Raw genomic sequence first — 23,422 nt, 5'->3', positions numbered from 1 at the left:
ATCCCAGCTACTTGGGAAACTGAGATTGGGAGAATTACAGTTAGAAAACAGCCAGGGCAAGTAGTTCAGGTGATCCCCATCTCCAGAGCATAATGGACTGGAGGTGTGGCTCAAATGGTAGTTGCTCCTGCTTTGCCAGCATGAAGCCCCAAGTTCAAATCCCAGTCCCACTGAAAAAAACAAAATGGGGCAGTAAGATAGACACAAAACACAGGAACTTAGCTCTTCACTCAACTGTCATCAACCTGAGAGCAAATCCCAGTTGGAGCTGGACATGAGTGCTCCGTGCAGGTCAGCAGGGCCACGGCCATCAGCCGGCCGGTGAGAACCTCACAGGCTCCTGCAGGTGGGAAGAACACCAGTGCCTACAGGACCAGCAGGCAGCAGGACACGTTTCTTCCAGAAAGTGGGCAAGGACCAGGAGAAATGCAGGAAGGAAATTAAGTTGGCTGGCCTTCTCCCTTTCACAGAGCTGCTGTAAATATTTGTGTCATGTGCATAAATGAGTATTTTAATAAAACTAACTTGAAGATCAAGATATCTGTATTCTATTTGCTGCATTTTATCTTTTTTTTTTTTGGCAGCACTGGGGTTTGAACTCAGGGCCTCACGCTTGCTAGGCCAGGCATTCTACCACTTGAGCCACATCACCAGGAAATGAGAATTATTGCAAACCCAGAACTCTGAAACCCATCTTTAACTTTTTTTCTTCTGCACTTTTGGGGATGGAGCCCAGGGCTTTGGGCATAGTAGGAAAGGACTCTGCCACTGAGTTCCACCCCCACCCCCACTCTGAAACCCATCTTTAGATAACTCTGAGAGCATTGATGTGGTTGAGTGAGCTCCTACATGAGAAAAGATTTTTTTCCTTCAAAAATCCCCATGAAGCCAGGCGCTGGTGGCTCACACCTGTAATCCTAGCTACTTAGGAGGCAGAGATCAGGAGGATCGTGGTTCAAAGCCAGCCCAGGCAAATAGTTCACAAGACCCTATCTTGAAAAAAAAAAAATCACAAAAAGGGCTGGCGGGGTGGCTCAAGGTGTGGACCCTGAGTTCAAGCCCCAGCACTGCTTTAAAAAAAAAAAAAATCCCCGTGAGAATGTTAGCTCAGGGCAAACATAGGGGTCAGAGTTGGGTAGTTGCTTTTGTCACATTTGTTTTCCTACTGACTGAACCCTCACTTCCCTTTCCGAGGTAAGCTGAGCTTCCTGGTGCACACCTGTGACACCAGCACTCCGGTTGGGGGGAGGGGGCTTGAGGCAGGGGGGTCCAGAGTTCCAGGCCAGCCTGGACTAGAGAGAGAGACCCACACCGTCTCAAAATAAATAATAAAAGGACAAAACTTGTGCTTTTAGGACAGGGTTGGTGCACTGTGCACCTCAATAGTTGAAGGTGCCTATCTTTGAGGAAGAAGGACTACAGCAGTGGGTTTATGGTGGCCTATGTTTGCATAACTGACCACAGCCACTTCAAATACCGCTCTTGGAGCAGGACAAGAACTGCAGTGTGGGGCCTGGATCTTACTACAGCTGCTCACTTTTTTTTCCTGGTACTGGGATTTGAACTCAGGGCTTTGTGCTTTGAGGCAGGCTCTCTACTGCTTGAGCCATTTCCCTGGTTCTAGCTTCTAATGTGTTTTCTTCTGACAGTAGTGGAGTTTGAACTTGGGGTCTCCCGTTTGCTAGGCAAGCCGCTCTACTACTTGAACCACTCCACCAGCCCTTTTTTGTGCTGGGTACTTTTGAGATAGCGTCTTGCTGCCCCCCCCCCCCCGGGGCTGGCCTCCAACCTTGATCCTCCTGATCGCTGCCTCTTGAGCAGGTAGTATTACAGGTGTGAGCCACTGGTGACTGGCTTCTAACACGTTTATGATGCTTGTTTAATGACTCTGATTTAGTCTTCATCATTACAGTCATCCTGTTAAGTTACATGTGGAATAAAAGTGTATGTGTGTGTTTATGTGTACAGTGTTTATTACAATTTATAAAATTGTAATTCATTTGAGAAGTACTGGAGGCAGGCCCAGGGTGTACCAAATCTGTTATAGAGGTCTGGGTGAATTGAATCAGATGTCTACCCAGTTATTCCATAAATCATACATTTTTCTGTTTACTGGGGTACTGAAATTTACCAGCGCCCTGTGGAATTCAATCATGTTAATACTTTAAAGATCTTTAAAAAAAAGCAGGTAAGTTGAGTGCTGTCCACCTTTTTTCTTAAAATAACTTGACCCGTGCAAAACAGGCTGCTTATTTCTATATAATCCTTGATTCAAAAAAAAAAAAAGGACATGGTAATCTTGAGTTAGAAATTTGAGATATCAGGACAGGAATACGGGGAAGGCCTCATTTTGCTTATCTCAAGCGAGATAAGGAAATCTCCACCTGGGCCGCTTTCCAACTTGGCCCGTGTACCCAAAAAAGCACCCGAGACCAGGGTAAATTAAAGGGAAGTGCTTTGCCCGAGCATTTCCCTCTACAAGTGTGATGTAAAACTCCTTTTCACATGTGCAGAAGCCAGAACCACAGACACGTGCAGAAGCAGCCGGGTTTTTTTCTTTTTTTTCAAATAAAGTATACTTCCCAGAAGCAAGACTGAATGCAAGACTCACAGGTGTCGCGCAGCTCCAGGGAGCACGTGTGGCTCTAATTGGCCGTCCCCCCTCCTGTTTCAAATCTACATTCTTCCGCTAACAACACCCAAAAAAAGTGATTTCTCGGGGGAGACCGCGGCAGTGACGATGCGCGGCCGCCGGACCCCGGGGGCGGAGCGCCCTTGAACTTGAACTTGGCATCTGACCCCGGGTGACCTTGGCCCTCGCTTTCCTCCTCTGCGGACCGATCAAGAATGAAGGCTTCAGTGTTGCAGCCTCTGCAAACAAAGCGGGATGAAAGGGTCTTCTTTTAAGCCGGGGGTTCGGTGGTTGGGGACAGGGGACAAGGGAAGCCACCGGCATCTAGCGACACCCGGCATTGCTGCTCCGCTCCTGCAGCACGGCCATCCCGCCCGGGTACCCAGGGTGCCACCGGGATGGAGAAACCACGGTGCAGCTATGTTTGCAACCTCAGGCTTTTTAACTCCGCGACCCGGGACACGCAGGGCCATTCTTGTACACCCCACCCCGCATCCACACCCACGCACACCGCGGGGATCCTCCCACGTCTCTCCGCGCGCGCAGCATCACAGCATGGGCGCATGGTCCCCTCGCTCCTCGGAGTCCCCCAGCTTCTCTCTCGCACGACTCCAGCCCGCCCCCACTGTCACACACAACGGAAACTCCTTTACCCGGGAGCCGGGCTTTCCCTCCCCATTCACTGCCCAGACGCCGCCGCCTGAAGTGTCCGGGTTCAAGGACTGCGCGCGCGCTTCCGCTAAAAGGCTCCACCCCCTGGGCCCAGGTAGGGGCGGAGCCTCAAGGCAGCGACCGTTGCCCCTCCCAACCGCCCCGCAACGGCTCCCTTGCCGGGGCAGTGGGGTTGGGGCGGGCTAGCGTGGCTGGTCGAGTGCGCCTGCGCAGGCGCACGCGCAGAAATCCCGGGGCGTGGTGCGCACGCGGCCCCGCCCAAGCCAGGCGTCTCCGCCCGCCCCCCATCTCCCAACCTCCTCAGCGTGGCGCCGACGCTGCGTGCGGCGCGGGTTACCCAGAGTGCTCCGCGCGGGGGCAGCTCACTGGAGTTTGGTTCTCGAGGCGGCGGCAGCGGCGGCGGCGGCTCCGGCGGCTCCTCCTCCTCCTCCTTCGGTGGCGGCGGTGGCCCGGGCCCGTGCTCCGGCCCCGGCTTCCCCTCTCCGCCGCCCCCCGCGCGCCCCCATCTCCTCTGGCGCCGCGGGGAACATGCGGCTCCCCTCCCGGAGGCCGGCGAGTGAGTGACCCCCGTCCCCCGCCTCAGCCCGCCCGCCCGCTGGCCCGGCCGCTCCCCCCCCGCCTCGCCCAGGCAATGACAGCGGCTCCGGCGTCTCCGCAGCAGATCAGGGACCGGCTGCTGCAGGCCATCGACTCCCAGAGCAACGTAAGTACCCTCCGCGCGAGCCGGGACCGAGGCCGCGTGGGCCCGGGACCCTCCCCCTCCCCGGTGCCCCTCGCCCGCAGGGCTCCAGGGCACTCCCCCGGCGTCCACCTCCCCGCGAGGGCCGCTGCCATCCCGGCCTCTCGTCTCCCAGACCCGGGCCGGAGGCAGGTCGGGCAGCCCGGCGGCGGTCGGTACTTGAGGCCGAGGCTTCCGTGCGGCCTGGGCGGAGGGAGCAGATGGGGGGCCGGGGTCAGAGCTGTTACTCCTCTCCTGTTCCAGCTCTGTGACCCTCGTCACTCCGCGGAGCTCACCTGCCTCGCCCTACCCCGGGGACCCGAAACCCCCGGGAAGCCCTCCCGGCGGGGGCGAGGGGAGGGAGGGAAGCTGTGGAGCAACTGGTGTCTGGGGTTATGACCCGAGGAGCCCGTGTCTCCCGGGTCTCGGCCTTCTGGGTGATCAGGGAAGTCGTCGTCCTTGCTCTTCCCGACTGGAAGCACCTTCCTAGCTTCAGAGGGAGCCCCCCTCCCCCTCCCTGCCCTGCTCTGTCCCCAGCAGGGTACCCAGGGTCCCTGGAGAGTGTCTCTCAGTCCTGAGATGGGACATACCATTGCCAAATGCGCCTGGGGTCGCTGCCTAGGAAAGGTGATCCTGGGGAGGGTGAGGTCCTTCCTGTTGCCTTTCTGGGCCTCAGTGCTCATTGGTTTTCTGACCAAGCCAGAGCCTGGCTTTTTGGTAGTGAGTTGGGGTGGTTGTGCTCTGCCACATTCACCGAGGAACCCTGCGTCTATCATCTCCTCCCCCATCTGGGGCTCTCAGTGTGGTGCTTTGTGACCCAGACGACCTAGACGGTCAGGGTTAACTCCAGAGGGTCACTTTCTCAGGTGCTATGCTGAGGCTGCTGTGAGCAGAAGGACCTCCCCCCTTCTCCTGATTGTAGGGGAAACTCACCGTGTTCTCACACGTTCTCTAAGGGTTTGTTGGCAGTAGGAGTCCTTTTTCCCTGTGGCAGAATCAGGGTAATAGGAAGATGTGGTGGCATCAGGGATAAAGTGAGCCTTTGCTGGGAGACCAGGAAGTGGCCATCGGGATCACTTTTTAATATGCCGGGATGGAGGCTTGCCCAGGTAAGCCAGGTTGCGGTTGCTGGAGGAGATTTTGCTTCTCCTTTACATGAGTTTGGCTTATTACTCTTAGCAGCATCTTTGCCTCTGGTGGTTTTGAAATAATTCACATTGTTTCATACAGTTTGGGTAGAAATTGAGGGTCATGATCTCTGTAAAGCTCTGCTGTGTGACCATAAGTATTTCTCTTATTCCTGGTTTTCAAGCCCCATTAAAATTGATTTTAAGAGCTGGGTGTGGTGGTGCATGCCTGTAATCTCAGCATCCAGAAGGCTGAGGCAGGATTGTGAGTTCCAGGCCAGCCTGGGCTACATAAAAAGACCTTGTTTCAAAAAAAAAAAAAAAAAAGAAAGAACAAACAAAAAAAGATTGACTCCATGGTAATTTAACAAATGTTATAGACATTTTTGTTATGACTTTGGGGGTGGAGTAGGCACAGACTATATAAAACCTTCTAGAAGGTACTCTTTGCAGTAACTGGTGTGGCTGCAGTTCCAAGACTGAAGTTTGAAGGAGTGAACAAGTGACGTGAGGAAGTAATCTTGGGCCTTTTCCTCTTTTTTTGGAGCCAGGGCGTAAGTGCTGGAATTCCATGTACTCTGCCTTTGCAAGCATCTGAGAGATTGCTGAGATACTAGCCCTGATCCACAAAGCCACCTGGGAGCTTTGTGATCAGAGGTACTTTGACAGGCCATCACCATGTTGTAGATGAGGTGGGGCAGTGACCTAGGCTTCCACTGTTGTGAAAGGCTGTAACTCAAGGGGTCCTTGAAGTAGAAGGGGGGAGGAATTCCTTAGTCCCTGAGGCTGGCATGTGCTAGTGTTGGGGCATCTAGGTGACTTACAGGCACAAAGCCCACTTTCACATGGCTTGTTTGGGGGCCGCTTGCGGACCTATGTGTAGTGGATAGTGTTGGAGAGTCGTGTCTTTGACTGTGAGTGATGAGGAAAGTGCCTCCTTTTAAATGCGGCCATTGTCAGTGATTGTGCATGGACATCGCTCTGTGCGATTGAGAGGAGCTGGCTTTCAGAGACCCTCACAGTGGAAGTCAGGGAGCCTGGCGGTGCCGCTGAGCGGGTGGAGAAGGTGCGAGTACCCATGTGTCTGTGCGTTTCTCAGGACTCAGGTGAGAGCAGTGTGCTGGCACCCAGCTCCCGTCTCGGGCTTGCCAGTTAGGAACTCCACTGCTGGGTAATTGACACATATTTAAGATGCTCATGGAAGAAAAAAAAACGGGGCCAGCGTTGAAGAGCCAACACTAAAATTAAACCTCTTCTGAGAGAAGTGACAGAGAATTTGTGTCATGTAATGCTTACCTTTATGGACCTTTTTGAGCTACTGCTTAAAAAGTGTCAGGCGCACTGACCCAGTATCCACCAGTGTGACACGGATGGCCCACCCTCTACTGAGCAAGGGACTCCCTGGAGGAGAGCTGTCTCTGCTCTTAAGTTTTGGCTTTGGGAGCATTTGAATTTCCACAGCAGCAGGCTCAGAGTGATTGTGACCCCGGCACTCCCGCACTCTCCCGAAGGCAGCTTAACAGTTTTTCATACCTGTTAGTCTCCCTAGTGCAGTGCTTGTTCCAGCCTAATCTTGCCTGGTGGGGAAAGGTGGGGACTGTGTCTTGCACAGTCCCTCTGGGCAAGTGACAAGCTTCCCATTTGGTGTTTCAGCAAAGTCCAGGCCTTGTCTTCCTAAAGGACGTTTCATTTCTCTGTGCTCCCTCTGCAGCAGAAGCATTGGGCTTCTGCTCACCTTCTCCAGATCACTTCAACTCATGGAACCCCAGGAGCCTTCTTGGACCTGACATGGGAGCTACTTGGGAGCCCCTATTTTCTCAAGAAGCCCCAGTGACTGCTATGTGTACTGAAGTTCAGTTCTAGAATGTTCTAATATAGAACTTTGGAGAATGACAGTCATAGATGGCTTGAGACCTTTCTCTGTAGAACTGTGGGTACTGCTGATGTCACGTGATGGCTAATGAGCTTAGCTTTCCAAGAAATGATCTGACAGTGGAGGAGTTCCCTATACCCATACAAAGCCAAGTAATAGCACAACACAGGCAGCGTGGCTGAGTGCAGGTGAGTGTCCCGGTGTTCAGACCAGGGAGAGGACAGGCAAGGCCCTGGGAGAAGAGGGACTTGAGGCAGCCCTCCGTCAGTGTCGAGGGCTGCCCTGCCTGGAGCCACTTTCCCCTCACACTGTGCAGTCGTCAGATACCAAGGGGAGGCACACGGGGGCTCTGCAGAGACACGCACGGGATCGTCTTCCCACCCAGGAATTGAGGGAAAGGATGTTGCTGGCTCAGATGGCCCGCAGGTCCCCGTGTGCCCAGTGAGGCTCCTTTCACATCCAGGCTCTGGTGCTGGAAGGGGCAGCAGTGTGAACATGAATTGTTGAAGGATTTTCCGTTTGCTTCTGTGCAAGGTGCATCGTCTGAACTTGCTCAGATAGCAGACTTCTGAACGGAGATGTGCACCTCTCGGCAGTGTGTTTGGCACCCTGACAGTGTTCTGCTCCCACCAGCCCCATAAAGGGCTGTGAGGTACAGCCAGTCTCTGCTTTCAGCAGGCGCCCTTCACTGGGTGTCCTCTGAGGCCCGAGAGGACACATGAATTTTGTTCCTCACCAATTTAATGGAAGCTGACTGGCCCCAAGTTGGGGACTTACCCAAAGTTATGAAGTAACAGGGCTTCTGACTCCAAACACTGCAGCATTGCTGTTGCAAGATGGAGAGGTGACCTCAGAAGACGCCTGAGGTGGGGGCCGGGGCAGCGTCCTCGAGCTGGTGAGAAAAGACGCGGGAGACGGTGGGTTTGACAGTGCCTCGGTAGTGCCCACCCTCGAAGCACCCTTCCCAGACTTCTCCCTGTCATTGTCGGGGCACAAGTGCTACCTGGAGTGGGGATTGGCTGAGGGCACGTTTCTTGAGAAAGGAAGGCCCAGCACGCTAGGTCACATGATGGTGGAACTGGGGTAGATCTCCCTGGGGTAGACCTAACGGGGTCATGGTAATACTGGCTTGTGCTGTGAGTGTCTTCGGGTTTGTCACTTTGTCATGGCAGAACCCTGGGCCGGACTACAGTGTGGCAGTTGCTGACTGACACAGAACTGCTCACGAGTCTGTATTCTTGCTTTGCTTTGGGCTTCTGGATGACTACGCTTTTTGTTGTTGTTTACTGTACTGGGGTTTGGACTGGGCCTCACGCCTCCTTAGCAGGCACTCTACCACTTGAGCCATTCCGCCAGCCCTTTTTTTGTGTGCTGGGTATTTTTGAGATAGCATCTTGCTATTTGCCAGGGCTGGACTCGAACTGAGATCCTCCTGAGTTGCTAGGATTACAGGCGTGAACCACCAGGGCCTGGCCTGACAGCATTTTTGGTATTAACTTAAAATGCCATTGGCCCTGCCAGAAAGAGACAGCGACTCTACCCTTCAGCATCGTAGAGGACCAGAGCCTAAGCATGTGAGCACTGCCTGATGCAGCTGCCTGCGCAACTCAGCAACACTCTTGTCTTTGCCCTCCATACCGTACGTGCCCGGTACACGAAGAGCAGCATGGCCTTTCTGACACGTGTGGCTTGGGATCAGGTGTATGTCCTTGCTTGTGACTCACTTTGCCCTCAGAAGAAGGTGGACTTCACAACCTGTCTTCATGGAGTTTTCTAATGGTCCTAGAGTGTGTTGTCTTGGATACAGATATGAAAAGTATCTGTGGTCATCTGGGGTTCAAAAGGCAGCTGTGGGTGGCAGACACACAACTCTAGGGTGCCCTGGTGAAGGCAGGAGCTCTACTGCTTGAGCCACACCTCCAGTCCATTTGCTCTGGTTATTTTGGAGATGGGGTCTCGTGAACTATTTGCCCAGACTGGCCTCAAACTGTGATCCTCCTGATCTCAGCCTCCCAAATAGTTATGATGACAGGTGTGAGCCACGGCTCTGCCAGTACTGCTTCTGTTACTCTCAGGGCACACGTGTTCCTCTGCTGCGTGCTCCCATTACAATGGAGTGCATTTGCAGAGTAAGGAAGACCTCCAGTGCTCCGAATTCCTAAGAGCAGAATGAAAGTGTTACCGGCAGGTGCTGGCTGTCAGTCTTGGTTTTTCTTGGGTGAGGGGACCAGTGCTGAAAGGAATAGCTGGCTGGTTATTGAACAGTATGCCCTCTTGGCCATGGGGTAGGGACCACAAATGTCATTTTCCATGAATCCAGTGGGGGGGCATGGGAAGGGCCTGGGGTGGCATGTGCATGGCGTGGGCTTGCTTTTTTCTTTCTTTTGTTCTTGTGGTGGTTTTGGGGGTTCAACTTTGGGCCTCGAGTTTGCTATGCATGTGCTCTACCACTTTTTACCACTTGTGCCATCCTGCCAACTCGTTTCTTTTTCTCTTTCCTTTTGTTTCAGTTTTGTTTTTATTTTTTTATGACATGGAGTCTCAATAAGATGCCCAAACTGGGCTTAGGCAACCCTCGCAGCTCAGGGACTGCAGGTGTGCACCACCGCATCTGGAGCTAGGGTGTGCAGTATTTGAAGTGCTGTTGCAGCTCTGGGTGCTTTGAGGTGCAAAGCTGGGAGGAAAGCTGCGCTTAGGGGCGTCCGAGGTTATTGTCAGAGGCTGGCTCAAGAAGTTGAGGACCACCAGAGTGAGGCGGGCCTCCAGGCTCCCAGACGCCCATGGTTCTGTATGGGGGCCTGCTAACAAGGAGAAGGCCACGTCAGGGTGCGCCGGTGTACACTCAGCTCAGCCTCAAAGACTGCCAGGCAGATGGAGTTAGCCTGTGAACGCTCCTAGGACTTTGGCACAGTTTCCTGGACTCATCCATGGAAATGGGGGTGCTCCAGAGGAATTGTGGGGTGCCCTCAGGGGCTCATCAGAAGGTCCCCTGAGCTCAGGGGAAGCCATGGTGTCCTGTGTGCTAGTGTGGTCTCTGTTGGGCAGCAGTTATAGGACACTGTCATTGAGTACTTGCTATGGGGCCAGGTGCTAGGTGGAGTATCTGGTTGGTTTCTCTCTCTTTTCTTTTCTTTTTTTTGGAGGGACAAAGGTTCTCACTTTGAAAGCAGGCACTCATACCTCCAGTCTATTTTCCTCTGCTTATTTTGGAGATGGGGGTCTCTTCAACTATTGTCCTGGACTGGCCTCGAACCATTATCTTCCTGATCTCAGCTTCCCAAGTAGCTGGGACTACAGGTGTGAGCTACTGTGCCCAGCCTGGTTCATTCTTTCCTCCTAAAAGTGGGTGTTCCACCTTCAGTGTAGGGGCCAGGATAGACTAAGCTATCTGTCCACTGTCACAGATGAGAGAATCAAACCGTGGCTCCATATCTGGTGCTGGGTGTCCCTCAAGGCCCACTTCTCTCATAAGCAGTGCCCAGCCTGCAAGCTGAGCTTCATTGTACCCTCGGCTGCTTGACCTTCCCCACAGAAGTGCTTTAAATGTTGTTTTGAATGTCTTGTTTCTCTTCCCAGCTCCTGCAGCCTTTCTTCCTTTGCTTGCCTCTGTTAGCCCATGGCTCCAGCCCTTTTTGAATGCAACGGTGCTTTTTTTCTTTTTTTGGTGGAACTGGATTTGAACTCAGGGCTTTGCCTTTGCAAATTAGGTGCTCTCCCACTTGAGCCACAGTTCCAGTCCATTTTGCTCTGGTTATTTTGGCGTTGGGGTCTTGGGAACTATCTGCCCAGGCTGGCCTCAAATTGCAGTTCTCCTGATTTCTGCCTCCCAAATAGCTGGGATTATGGACAGGAGCCACTGGTGCCTAGCAAGGATGCCAAGGATGCTTTTTTTTTTTTTTTTTTTTGTGATACTGAGGCTTGAACTCAGGGCCTTCACCTTGAGCCACTCCACCCACCCTTTTTTGTTATGGGTATTTTTGAGATAGGGTCTCCCAAATTATTTGCCTGGGCTGGCTTCAAACCACAATTCTCCTGATCTCTACCTCCTGAGTGGCTAGGATTCTAGGCGTGAGCCACGGGCACCTAGTAAGAATGCATTTTTATTATCAAAAAATTTCAAGAACAGGTCTGGTGTAGTTGCTGAAGTGGTAGAGCGTCTGTCTAGCAAGGGTGAGACCCTGAATTCAAACGCCAGTGATACAAAAAAAAAAAAAATATTCAGGAACTTCTGCACATCCATAGGTGTGCTTTGAGTAGCTTTTTGAGAAAATTCAGGGACAGAAGCTGCCCCTAATCTGTGGCTTTGTGGTAAAGTCGTATCATGTCACCAGGAGCAACCCCAGGAGGCAGGAACTGGTAAGGAAACTGAGGCTCAGTGGCCACATAGCTAGAAGGACCAAGTTGGTTCAGAGCTTGGCCCTCTTTCTGCCTTGTCACCTGCAGGAGGGCAGTGGGTACACTGAATGAAAGCACTCCACTTTCCTGCCGGGTTCCCAGTCTTCTGCTGGCTCATCAGCAGGGCGCGCTTATCCAGAGTACTTGGGAGTGAGTGGGCAGAAGTGCCTCAGCCCATGGAACATTCGCAGAGACTGCTGGTCGAGCATCCCTAGGTCAAAAGAAGGGGAAAAAAACAAGCAAATCCTTGAAATCTGACATGATCCAAAATTCACAACATTTTCAGTGTCCTTTTGGCACTCAGAAAATTTTGTACTTCACAGTGGTTTGGATTTTGGACTGGAGAGGTTCAGCTTGCCCCTGACTTGTACGCTTTCTCAGAAGCTGGCCGAGGAGTAGATGTGAGGGGTTTTCCTTTCTGTTTCTTGGCCAGTATCTCTCTGCTCTGGCAGAGAAGATGGAGTTCAAGCTCGGATCCCTGCCCATTTGTAGTCCTCGGAGGTACTATTCAGATGCCACCTCTTTGGGACCGGAGTGTGGCTCGGTGGTAGAATGCTTGTCTGGCATGTGTGAGACCCTGGATTCCATCTCCAGCCCACAAAAACCAAACAAAACCTACCACCTCTGACCTTGGGTCCCCATGGGACCCTTTGGCCTTTTTCGGTTGTGTGACAAAACATATGACACCCCTGCCCAGGTGTTCATTTGGTATGGCCAGGAAATGGGGTGCTGCTGTGTAGGCTACACACATGGCAGGTCAGCCTGTGGCTGCTGCAGAGACTGTGGTCTCGCCTGTGCTGTGTATGCAGTGTGGTGGTGTCGGGGCTTTGCTGTGTGGCTGGTCTTGAGTCTGGTCTGGGTTCTGTAGTACAAGCATCAGCACTTGATGAGTGGACTCAGGCACGTGTGACTGTGGCCCACTGCTCTGTTTGTGCCTTTAGTGTGGTCAGCACACTGTCCTGTACCTCCAGTCACACCAGGCCACCTGCTGGGCTCTTTTGTGGGATAAGGATGAGCCAGGAACCTAATGATGGGGAGGGCAGAACAAACCACGAGGGCACACTGGAGGGACCTATGGTAGGTACAGCAAATGTGTATGTACATGCCTACCTGTGTACGTGGGTATGTCAAAGTGAATATGCCTAGGTCATGTGTAGGTATATAAAGTGAGAATGGGTTACCCTTTTGGCTGGGGCTGGCTTCCTGGCTTCTTCTTCTTTTTTTTTAATGGGACTGGGATTTGAAGTATGGGCTTCACACTTGCAAAACATGTACTCTACCACTTGAGGCACACCTCCAATCCATTTTGTCCTGGTTATTTGGGAGATGGGGTTTCGGGACCTGTTTGCCCAGGCTGGTCTCAAACCGCGATCCTCCTGATCTTGGCCTCCCAATTAGCTAAGGTTACAGGTGTCAGCCACTGGTACCTGGAGGCCCTCCTGTTCGTGTGTGTGTGTGTGTGTGTGTGTGTGTGTGTGTGTGTGTGTGTGTGTGTAGGTGGTCTGCTGGCACTGGGGTTTGAAGTCAGGTTTTTATGCTTGCAAAGCAGGAACTGTACTGCTTGAGCCATACCTCCAGTTCCCTTCTTGTTCTTTTTTTTTTTTTTTTTGTGGTACTGGAGTTTGAACTCGGCCTCATTGCTAGGCCCTTACTACTTGAGCCACTCCTCCAGTCCTTTTTTTGTGATGGGTTTTCTTGAGATAAGGTCTTGCGAACTATTTGCCTGGGCTGGCTTTGAACCACAGTCCTCTTGATCTCTGCCTCCTAAGCAGCTTAGATCACAGGTGTGAGCTACCAGTGCCTGGCTCTCCTCCTGTTCTTTAAGGCCTGCTCCCCTAGAAGCCACTTTGGGTAAATGAATGTTGCCCAATTTTACCTGCAGCGTGCATCTCGAACGGTGCCCAGGCCAGCCGTTAGCAGCCTGGCTTCTCAGCACTCTCCTTGTTTTCTTAAGCATTCACTCAGCTGGTTGCTGGCAGAGCCCCTGCCTCACATCCTTTCTGTGGTACTGGGGTTTGAACCCAGGGTCTGTACCTTGAGCCGTTCCATCAGCCAATTTTTTGTGGGGTTTTGTTTGTTTGTTTGTTTTTGAGATAGGGTCTGGAGAACTATTTGCCCAGGGCTGGCTTCGAACCGTGATCCTCCTGATCTCTCCCTTCTGAGTAACAGGTACCTGCCTGTCTTCATATCCTTGACTAATTCCAACCCCAGAGGGAAGTTTGTGCTGTGCCTCTGGGGTGGCTTAAACAGAGGGGCTAGCTGTGAGGACCACGAATTCCAGGCCAACCTGGGCTACATAGCTAGACTCTGCTCAAAAACCAAACAACAACAACCAAACACAAACAACCCCAGAGGGACTGCTTGCCACCCAGAGGAGAAGGGACTCCACAGGAGACATGAGGCCCTGCTAACAGTTGAACAGGTTGTGGGCTGGTATTCTGGTGGATGCCAATTTAGTCATTTTTCTGATGCGATGCCGCTGTGATGTTGTTGGGCCCAGTGCTGGGCCTGGAGGGGTTGCAGCCATAAGGCAGAGTGTGAGCATCTGCAGTGTGAGGTCGAGAGTGAGCGATGGGTGGCGGGATGGCGTGCGCTCACAGTGTAGGGCTTCGTGCTCCCCGGCCTGACTGAACTGCACATGCTGAATTTGCCTGTGTTACCCTTAGGTACCATCATCCCTCATCGTCGGCTGAGTCTCATGGTGTCTTTTCCTTGTCCTGATCATCCCTCCTGGGGCTTCAATACCTGCGTACAGCAGGTGGGTCTGTGCTTGGGGAGCTGCGGTGGTGGGTAGAACCCCCACCCCCCAGGCATCCAGAGGTGATGCCAGGCAAGAGCTACAGCTTAGCCGGACCAGAGGTCTGGTTGGGTCAGATTATCCTGGCCATTTCCTCTTGTCTGCTCCCTCCCCCTGGTTAACCTGGCAACCAGAAGGTGATACCTGCACTTTGGCTGGCTTCTTCGCCTCAGGTGAATTGAGAGGCGTAGGTTCCAGTGAACTTTCTTTTGCAGCCTCTGTTCTTCCCTCCCTGGGTTTCTAGGGGACCTAAACTCACCTAGTGACTACTACTCCTGCTGAACGATGGCAGCCCATCAGTGACAGAAGTGGGCCACATGTTAGCGGTCAGGCTCTTCTGTCAGGAAAAGGTTTGCGTACGGTTCCCTTGTGAAGGAGCTTCTGCTCGAGCTTAAGTCCCCATGCTCAGGGTTGGTTGGTGGCCAAGGAGGCAGGAGCCTAACTTCTCACTGAGGCTGCGGCTTGACGACTCCCTCAGTGTTCTGTGCGTGCTTCCTGCAGTGGATTTTAACCTCCCTCTTCTGGTGGCTGAGCTGAAAGTGCTGTTTGGAATCACACGTGAGGTGTGGAGAAATGAGAAAGAAACTGGCCAGGTGGTTGTCTTCTGTGTGCATGTGTGTGCGCGTGCATGTGTGGGGGGGGGGGGGGGACGGACTGTCCTCCATGTGGAGGTGAAGGCAGCAGTGCTCCTGGGCTGAACTCTGAAGCTAGGCAGTGCAGGGAGGACTCGCTGGCTTGTTTCCAGTCTGGAGGCTCCTGGAGCAGCACTCTTCTTGGCTTGGGGCGGAATGAGGGGCCCTGCAAGAAAGTGACAGTGCCCGCAGGAAGTCGGGAGGAGGCCTTTCCAGAAGGAGCAGGGTTTGCTGGCTCCAGGCAGCCATAGAAAGTAGGACAGAAAGAGCCAGAACTCTAGGTGGGCGGGGATTGGGCCCACTCAGGCGATCTGGTGAATCTGACGGGTTCTGTTTGCATTTGGGTGCTACGATGAAGTAGTGAGTGTTCTGTCTTTCTCTCTGAAAAGTTGGTGTCTGCCAGTGGTCCTGGTGACGCTCTCATGTGGAGAGCACAGTGGATAAGGTTTTCTATCCAGTTTGGGCTGTCCCAAATTGGGAAGTGGGAAGTGGTATCTACTTTGTATGATGAGCTCCCTTGGGCACCAGGATGCATCTGGTGTTTGTCACTGCAAGTTGTCTTCCTGGGTTACCCACTGTCAGCGCTGGAGGTGCATTCCATGGAAGACCTCAGTGAGCTGTGCCTCCTCCCTGGTCTGCTCGCGTCTTGCTGGGCTGCCCTTGTCATTCTCTTCACACCCCTTTCAGGGGTGCCTGCTTCCCCAAGCACTTTGGCTTTGCATGCGCTGCTCAGGAGCTCCCAGGGGCCTGCCTTCATGGCACCTGGCCTTGCACGTTCCAGCACCTCCTGTACCTGGTGGTCCAGGCAGCCCACCATGGACCAGGGGAGACCTGGATGGGAGAGGATGGGAGCTGCCTGCTGCTGCGTGGAGACAGCCTGGTCAGGGGTGAGGGGTGGGGGTGAGGAGGACTAAGTCTCTAGGGCCCAGCTGCTCAGAGGTGAGCCCTCAACTTTCATTTCACGGAGCCTGCTGCTTCCTTCCTTTCTTTTTGTTGGGACTGGAGTTTGAATTCAGGGCTTTGTGTTTGCAAAGCAGGTGCTCTACCACTTGAGCCACATCTCCCTCCAGTCCATTTTGCTCTGGTTTTTTTGGAAATGGGGTCTTGCAAACTATTTATCCAGGCTGACCTCAAACCAAGATCCTCCAAATCTCAGCCTCCCAAGTAGCTAGCATGAGCCACCTGTGCTGGGCTTGGCTTCCTTTCTTGATTATACCCATTTCAGCTCACTTTTCTGTCACTTGCAACCAAGAAGTCTGGGCACCTTGTATTCCAGGCCGTGGCTCAGGCATCCTCTCACTGCCCTGCTCTCGAGCTGTGCTTAGCAGCTCATCAGTCATCTGGTCACCAGTCCTCCTTCCCTTCCGCTTTCCTTCAGCTGTTTCCTTTGCCTCTGCCTAGAGTCCACAGTGCCTCTCGAGCAAGGCCAGTGTCTGCTGTCCCAAGACAGCTGTCCACCAGGTCTGTCTTCTGACTACTCCTGGCATCCTCACCCGGTCTTGCCCACAGCATCCCGTTGGCCATGTTTGGCATGCCTTCATCTCCCTCCCCCAATCCCGATGGGCTGTTTTTGCGGATGCATAGCGAGCCCGTCCATCCCGCTGAGGAGGGGTGTGTGACATCCCTGACTGTGGTGCAGGTGGGACAGTAATGCCCAGCCCGGGAGGACTGAGTTGGGGTTGGGAAGAATCAAGGTTTAGTGGGCTTGGGCAGAGTTGGGGTTGAGGCAGCTGGGCTTGGCAGGCCCCTGCAGGACACTCCCCCTTGACTGCTAGGTCCTTTCTAGACTTGAGCTTTTGGTTCCTTCTGCAATGCATGGGGTCTCGGAGCCACTGCAGTGTGGTCTGCACATAGGCACTGAACATATCTTGTGTGTGTTGCCAGTTCCTTCAGGCATGGGGATAAGGGAGGCCTTCACGAGTGTGTGCACGCATGCCTCTGGCTTTGCTCAGTTGTCTCTACCTTGGTGGCCTTGGAGTAAATCACTTTTGTCCCCAACCCTGAGTCCCTTTATCTGTGACAGGCCTGTCAGTGCAGTGTCATCCAGCTGGGTGTGAAGTGGCTGGCACAGTGCCTGGCCTCTGTTCATTCGGTCACTTGGCTTCTGAAGGACTGCTGCTGTCTCCCTGCTCTCCTGAGGAAGGGGTCAGGGAGACTGTCTTCCTAAGGCCATGCAGTGGAAGGGATCGAGGCAGGCTTTTAACCCCACCAGTGCTTAGTGGGCCTGCAGGTGGAGTCTGTCTCCAGACCCAGAAGGCTTGGATTTTATCAAGTCTTGCAACCAACCCCACTTACCAAATCAAGGGTCTAAGTGCCTTGGTATAATGTTGTTGTTATTGTTGATATTGGGGTTTGAACTCAGCTATGCCAGGCAGGCACCAATCCTTTTTGGCTTGAGTTAATTTTCAGGTAGAGTCTCGTTTTTTATGCAGGCCAGCCTTGGACTGCCATCCTCCTACCCTCTCAGCCTCTCAAGTAGCTGGAGTGACAGGTATGTGCCACCATGCCTGTTTTTTCTTTATTTTTGGTGGCACTAGGGTTTGAACTCAGGACTTCATGATTGCTAGGTAGGCGCCCTGCCACTTGAGCCCTCCACCAGCCTGGCTTATTTGTTGGAATAATTTTTGCCTGGCCTTGAACCCTGATCTTTCCCATGTCTGCCTCTGGAGTAGCTGGGATTACAGGTGTGAGCCACCTTGTCTAACCATTGTAAATCTTTATAATTATTGCTCCATGGGGACTTTTATCTTTGAGCCATAACAGAAATGGTAAGGGGACAGCTTCATCAGCCCTTGGTTTATGCTCATTCTGCTAGGAGGGTGTTCATTTTACCTTTTTTTTTTGGTGGTGGTGCTGAGAGTCTCATGATTACTAACCAAGCATTCTGCCAGTTGAGTTACACCTCCAGTCCCGAGGGTGTTCGTTTCAGAGATGAAGATTGAGCCACTGCACAGTGAGGAACTGGGAGCCCTTGCCTTCATCTGCTGTCTGGGTAGAGGAGGCAGGCCCTGCTTACAGGACAAGTGCTTGGCACTTCAGCAAGCAAAGCCCCTTCCCCTCTTTTCCAAGGAGGGGTATTGTTCCCAGGGGAGAGACTGTAGATGTTTAACTGTGGTGTTCCTGATGGGCCTTCCTTTAGTGTCAGCACCGAGTGGTCCCCTGACGCACTATGTGCTTCTCTGTGTTTCTAGACACTCCTGTGAGGAAAACCAGGAAGGCAGTGGTGTGGAAGAGAGTGGCAGACTGAGAGAGGGAGGCACGCTTCTTTGGCAGAGGTTTGGACTGGCAGGTCTCCGAGCCCCTCTGCTGCAGGGCACACAGTGCTGATCGGGACAAATTCATATGTGGGGATCTGTGTCTGGAGAAAGTGCTCAGAGCTAGCAATTGCAAGGTCTCAGACTCGGACAGAGGAATGTTGATGTAATTAATACTCGGGAACCGTACCTGGTCTCAGACACGTGGGAAGAACGCCGCTGGCAGGCAGCCAGGACAGGCTGGTGTGCAGTTCCTTATCTCCCCTCCACCCTAGCTCCATGCTCTCCCGTGCTAGTTAGCAAGAGGCAGAGGCTCCCCACTCTTTGGCCTGGTAATTTTACTCTTGGAAAGGTATTTCCAGATGTGCTGGTTGTAAGTAACAATGATAACACATCCATCATATCATTCATGTCATTAATTGATGACATCACTCATGTTATTAACTGAGTGCATGGGAGATGCAGAGCTGGGGGCGGAGGGGAGGCCTGGCCAGGAGGGATGGAGCACAATTAGGCAGGCGTCCGAGAATTTGGGGCGAAGTGGGCAACATTTGTCAGGGCAGTGGGGACAAGTGGTTGTTTGGGTTTTTCCTTCTCTACTCCATTGTCTTTTCAATTACATTCTTAAAAAAATGATAATAGAAGTCAAGTGCTTAGCCTGAAGAGTGCCAGGAGCTGTGTGGACCACAGCCCTGAGGACTGCAGCCCGTGCCGTGAGTACGTGCACACAGAGGGTGCTTCCTATGAGGTGCTTGCGGAGGGGGCAGAGCCGTGGTATGCCAGGTGTGGCCTCAGTCAGGCTCACCAGAGGAATCTTGATGTCCTCAGAGGACAGACATAGGCTGCTGTTCTCTCTGTCCATTCCGGTGAACACCAGGGTCATGCCCACTTTCTGCCTTCCTTGCCTAATCCTCCTGCCCACGTTGCCCACCTATTGGTCCCAGTGCATTGCCACCAAAATGTGTGTTCCCCAGCCCCGGGAGCTTTAGCCATCTCTTGCCCCCTCTAAACCCAAAACCAAGTGACACAGCTCTGTCTTGTCCCCCTTCCTTGGTTTTCCATGGCCTGGCTCCTCATTGTCAACATCTGCAGACCTTCAGAACTTGTGCACACCCTTCTCTCACATCAGCTTGAACTCTTCCTCCTTCTTGATTCTCCAGTCCCTTCCCCCACGCAAGACAGCCCCGTGCCCTTCCTGACGTCTCATCACATCATGACACAGGAAGTGATGATGTCCACACAGTTTGCGGGGTCGCCTGGAGATGGGCAGGGAGGGAGCACAGAAGGTGCAGTACAGAGCGTTAGGGGCGTACCAGATGGTGAGCTTCTGTGTCGGATGCCATCCGTTCAAAAAGACAGTGACGCCAGACAGGCGCTGCACTGTACCCATGTTCATATCCCTGCCTTTGAGGGCTGCTGTGGGTAAACATCTTCAAATTTTTAAGAGTTGCGTATCTACAGCACTGAGATTCTTCTGGCCTCTTTATTTATAAGTAATCTTGAAATTTATGTGTAATCTTGAAGGTTTAATTTCATTCAAACTACTTCAAGCACTTCAAAATAATGACACTATTTTACGTAATGTGATATTCCTAGGTATAGGCTTGGTGTGCTTGTGAACATTTGGCAACTGGCTCTCCAAGAAAATCCCCAAAGAAAAGAAAGTGGTCACATATGTGGGTGTCTGCTCACTCATTCCAGCCTCATCCCACCCCCACCCCCATGGATACCAGAATCCACAGACATGCAAGTGTCATGTCAGATGGCGCAGTGTTTGCGTTAACCTACATCCTGCTGTCTTAATACTTTAAATTGTGTCTAGGTGACTTACAATACCTAATACAATGTATATGCTGTGGAAATAGTTGTTACACCATATTATTTGTGGAAGAAACATCAAAAAATAAGTTTGTACATGTTTAGCACAGACCAAATTTTTATGTATTTTCTGCATTTGAGTCCCTGTATTTGAGCTCAGGTACTCTACAACTTGAATCATGCCCCAATTCTTTTTGCATGAGTTATTTTTCAGGTAGGGTCTTGTGTTTTTGCACTGGACTGACCTCAGACCATGTTCTTTCTGCCTCTGACTCTCAGGTTGCTGAGATTATAGGAGTGTACCACCATGCCTGACTTGTTATTTTGAGATAGAGTCTCATTTTATTTGTTTGTTTTTCCCCCTGGACTGACCTGGAACCAAGATGCTCCTAATCTTTGCCTCCTAAGTAGCTGGGACAGGGATGAGCCATGTAGCAGCCTGGCTTTTTCTTTCTTTTTTTTTGATGGTATGGGGTTTGAAGTCCAGGCTTCCCACTTGCTAGGCACCTGCTCTATCACTTTGAGCCCCTCTGGCCCTAGCCTGGCTTTCTATTGATACTTTTGTCTATGTCAGTCACGTGATTGCTGTGCTGAATTGAATAGCAGTTTCATATGTTGTTAGGACATTCGATCGTTTGTAGTGTTCTCAGTGTAACAGTTCAGGCATGATACTCTTCAAAGTCGAGTCTTAGGGATGTGATCTTTAGCTCTGTCACAGCTCTACCTTTGTGGCATAGAAGCGGCCATGGCAATGTGTAAACAAGTTAGCATAAAACAAGTTTTATGTGGCTCATGCTAGCGTGTAAACAATTTATAAATGGTTTGCAAAACAAGCTTCTTTTACCAATGCAGCAGTGCTAGGGCTGTTGGCCAGGTGTTTGCAGATTGAGATCTAGAAAGTGTAGCCCTGGTTGGCAGTGCTGGCCTTCTGCATGGTGTCATTGTCTTGCCATGGCAGTGTGTAGTCCTGGCATGACGTGCCTGGGTGTGGACTTGGGAAGACAGGTTCCAGAGAGCTCCATGTCTTCCACCTGGCAGCACTCATCACCAGTAACCTCAAACCAAGACAGCAGCACAGGAAGTGACGCGGTGTCAGTGGCGGGTCTCCTTTGCTTTCAGTAGAACTGAGTTGAAGCTTGTGTCATTTATTTGAGAGACTGAGTCCTAAAGCTCCTGAAAGTGTCACCACAAGCCCTCAAGTGGAGCCAGCTCCAGCACACACCCAGGTCTGTCCCTGCCCCCCCACCCCCACCAGCTTGGCGGGGGCAGGGCGCAGCAGCCTCAGAAGTGGCCCAGTGTTGGTATGTGTGCGGGCTGGAGCCCTGCCCTCAGGGCCTGGGTTCCCCTTGGCCTGCTTGCTGGGCTGCGGGTCCCGGGAGCTCCATGTCTAGGAGGGTGTCAGGGCCTTTGTGGCTTCTGCTTCTGGACCTGATTCTCTCAGTTGTAGTGTCTCATTGGCTATGCTCACTGCCTCTCTCTGCCATTGGTCCACAGTGAGCCAGTTTCTCGAGGGGCTGGGGAGTCCAGGCACCTGAGTGTTGCAGATTTTCCCTGGGGCTCCTGGCCTAGGCTACATAGCTATTCATGTAGCCACGTGGTCTCGTTTGCTGTGTGCTGCTTGCTCCCGCCTCGCTCCTTAAAACACACACCATGCAGTTTTTCTTCCTGAGAGTGGTCGAGCTCTACTGCAGGGCCCGGGCACCTTTGCACTGCTGCCTCCAGAGGTTTTCCTGGAGCTGGAGACTAGGACATCCCCCTGGGAAACCAGCACCCCCCTCCTCCTGCCTGCTTCCTCCTCCCAGATGGCGGCACTGGGTGTTGCTAACCTCACCACTGGGCATAAAAAGTTGCTCTGGGTCCAGCATGGCTAATGTGGGAGTCCTGGAAGATCCGCTCAGGGGAGGTGGAGCTGCAGACTGGCTCTGCATGACTGCCAGCCTGAGCCCTTGCCCAGCCCTTCACAGACCTGAGGATGTTTTCCTCCTCCTCTCTTTTTTGGTCGGACTGGGCTTTGAACTCAGCTTCATGCTTACATGCTTACTGGAGCCATGCCTCCGGTCCATTTTGCTCTGGTTAGTTTCGAGATAGGGTCTTGCAAACTCTTTGTTTGGGCTAGCCTCAAACTGTGATCCTCCTGATCTCTGCCTCTTGAGTAGCTAGGATTACAGGTGCCACTGGCACCCAGCTCCAGGCCTGAGTTTTTAGTGAGGCCTGGAGGAAGGAGGAAAACTGGCCTGTCTGGGTTGGTTGGTTTGTTATTGCAGTGCTAGGGATGGAGCCCAGGGCCTGGGACACACCAGGTAAGCACGCTACCGCTGAGCTACACCCCCAGCTCAAATCTGGCCTATCCGAATGACAGTTCTCCAGGCACACACTCTACATGGGGCACAGAGCTTCAGCTGCTTGCAGCTGGTGGCTCCATTAGATTTATACGTGGGACCGCAGGCGCTGTGTGCCACTGGCTGCTCCTTTCCCGGGTTGTCCGCTTGTAGGATGAAAATTTAGCCTCCTCTCCAGCACTCTGGTCTGCTCGGTGCCATTCTCCCACTCCTTCTTTCCCTTCACCTGCATCACGTCACGCAACCTGTGGGTCACCCGAGCCTCTCCGTGCCTCTTCTTGCTGCTGCCTCGCCTGGTCAACTTGGAGATGCTGCTCCCAGCAGGTGCCCCTGCGCCTGGCCCCTCCTGCTGGTCTGGATGTGTGTGGGCAGGGAGGGGCAGGAGCAGCAGAAGTTCAGGTGGACATCAGCCTTGGTGGGCAGCAGATGGGAATTAGCAAGTCTTCATTGTGTGGTTCCCGGCCTCCCTCTGTCTTGCAGCCATTCCTCCTTTTCCGGGCTTTTCATTCCCTGGTCCTTTGTGGCTTCCTTAATGTCCTGTCCAGCACACTGTCCTCTCCCATGTATTACCCGCCTTCATGGAAGTGTAGGTCACCTACCACATGGTGCCCCTATTTGCCTTGTGCATTTGCGGTGGGAGTGTCTTGTTGTGCACTGAATTGGCATCTGTCCTGTGCCTGTGACAGAAGAACTTGCATGATTGTCTGTGGATCCAGACTCCAACACGCTCTGACCAACTCAGACCTGTGTGGCTGAGGCAGGGATGGAGGTGTAGGATATCTCTATCCCTTAAAAGTCTCCCTTCCTGCTGAGAGTGCCTGGCAAGGGCCACAGGTTGCCGTGGGTTCTCTCACCCCCAACCAGGTGTTCTTGCCTCCCCAGCAGAGCAGACGAGGCTCAGAGAGGCCCTGGGAGAGCCCTGTGTCCCAGCTCCCAGCTGGTTTTGGCCATGTTGCCTGGAGCAGTGGTTGGAGTCTTGGTTTCTGCATTGCTGAACTGTACCTTGTTCCCCTTGTGGCTTGGGACTGTATCTTTAGTGGTGGCTAAGGGTGTAGTCCCCCAGGATGGGTACGTGGGAATCACAGTACTGTGAACCAGTCCCTGCCCCCTCTGGCCAGGGTGACCATACGTGTCATCCTCCAGACTAGGACGCTTTGAGGTGAAT

At 52.7% G+C, this 23,422-nt stretch overlaps 1 protein-coding gene across 1 annotated transcript in view; it reads left to right on the top strand.

Annotated features, from left to right (window-relative positions):
- Positions 1 to 3,665: 3,665 nt before the first annotated feature.
- Positions 3,666 to 23,422, top strand: part of Med26 (mediator complex subunit 26) — a 45,340-nt gene continuing 25,583 nt past the window's right edge. The window contains exon 1 of the mRNA XM_074053751.1: positions 3,666 to 4,007. Coding sequence (XP_073909852.1) covers positions 3,936 to 4,007 — 72 coding nt within the window. The 5' untranslated portion in view covers positions 3,666 to 3,935. The remainder of the gene's footprint in view (positions 4,008 to 23,422) is intronic.

Source organism: Castor canadensis, chromosome 14 (genome assembly GCF_047511655.1).
Source record: "Castor canadensis chromosome 14, mCasCan1.hap1v2, whole genome shotgun sequence".
NCBI classification, from domain to species: domain Eukaryota; kingdom Metazoa; phylum Chordata; class Mammalia; order Rodentia; family Castoridae; genus Castor; species Castor canadensis.
Note: the sequence above shows the minus strand (reverse complement) of the source record. Positions and strands in the feature narration are given on the sequence as shown.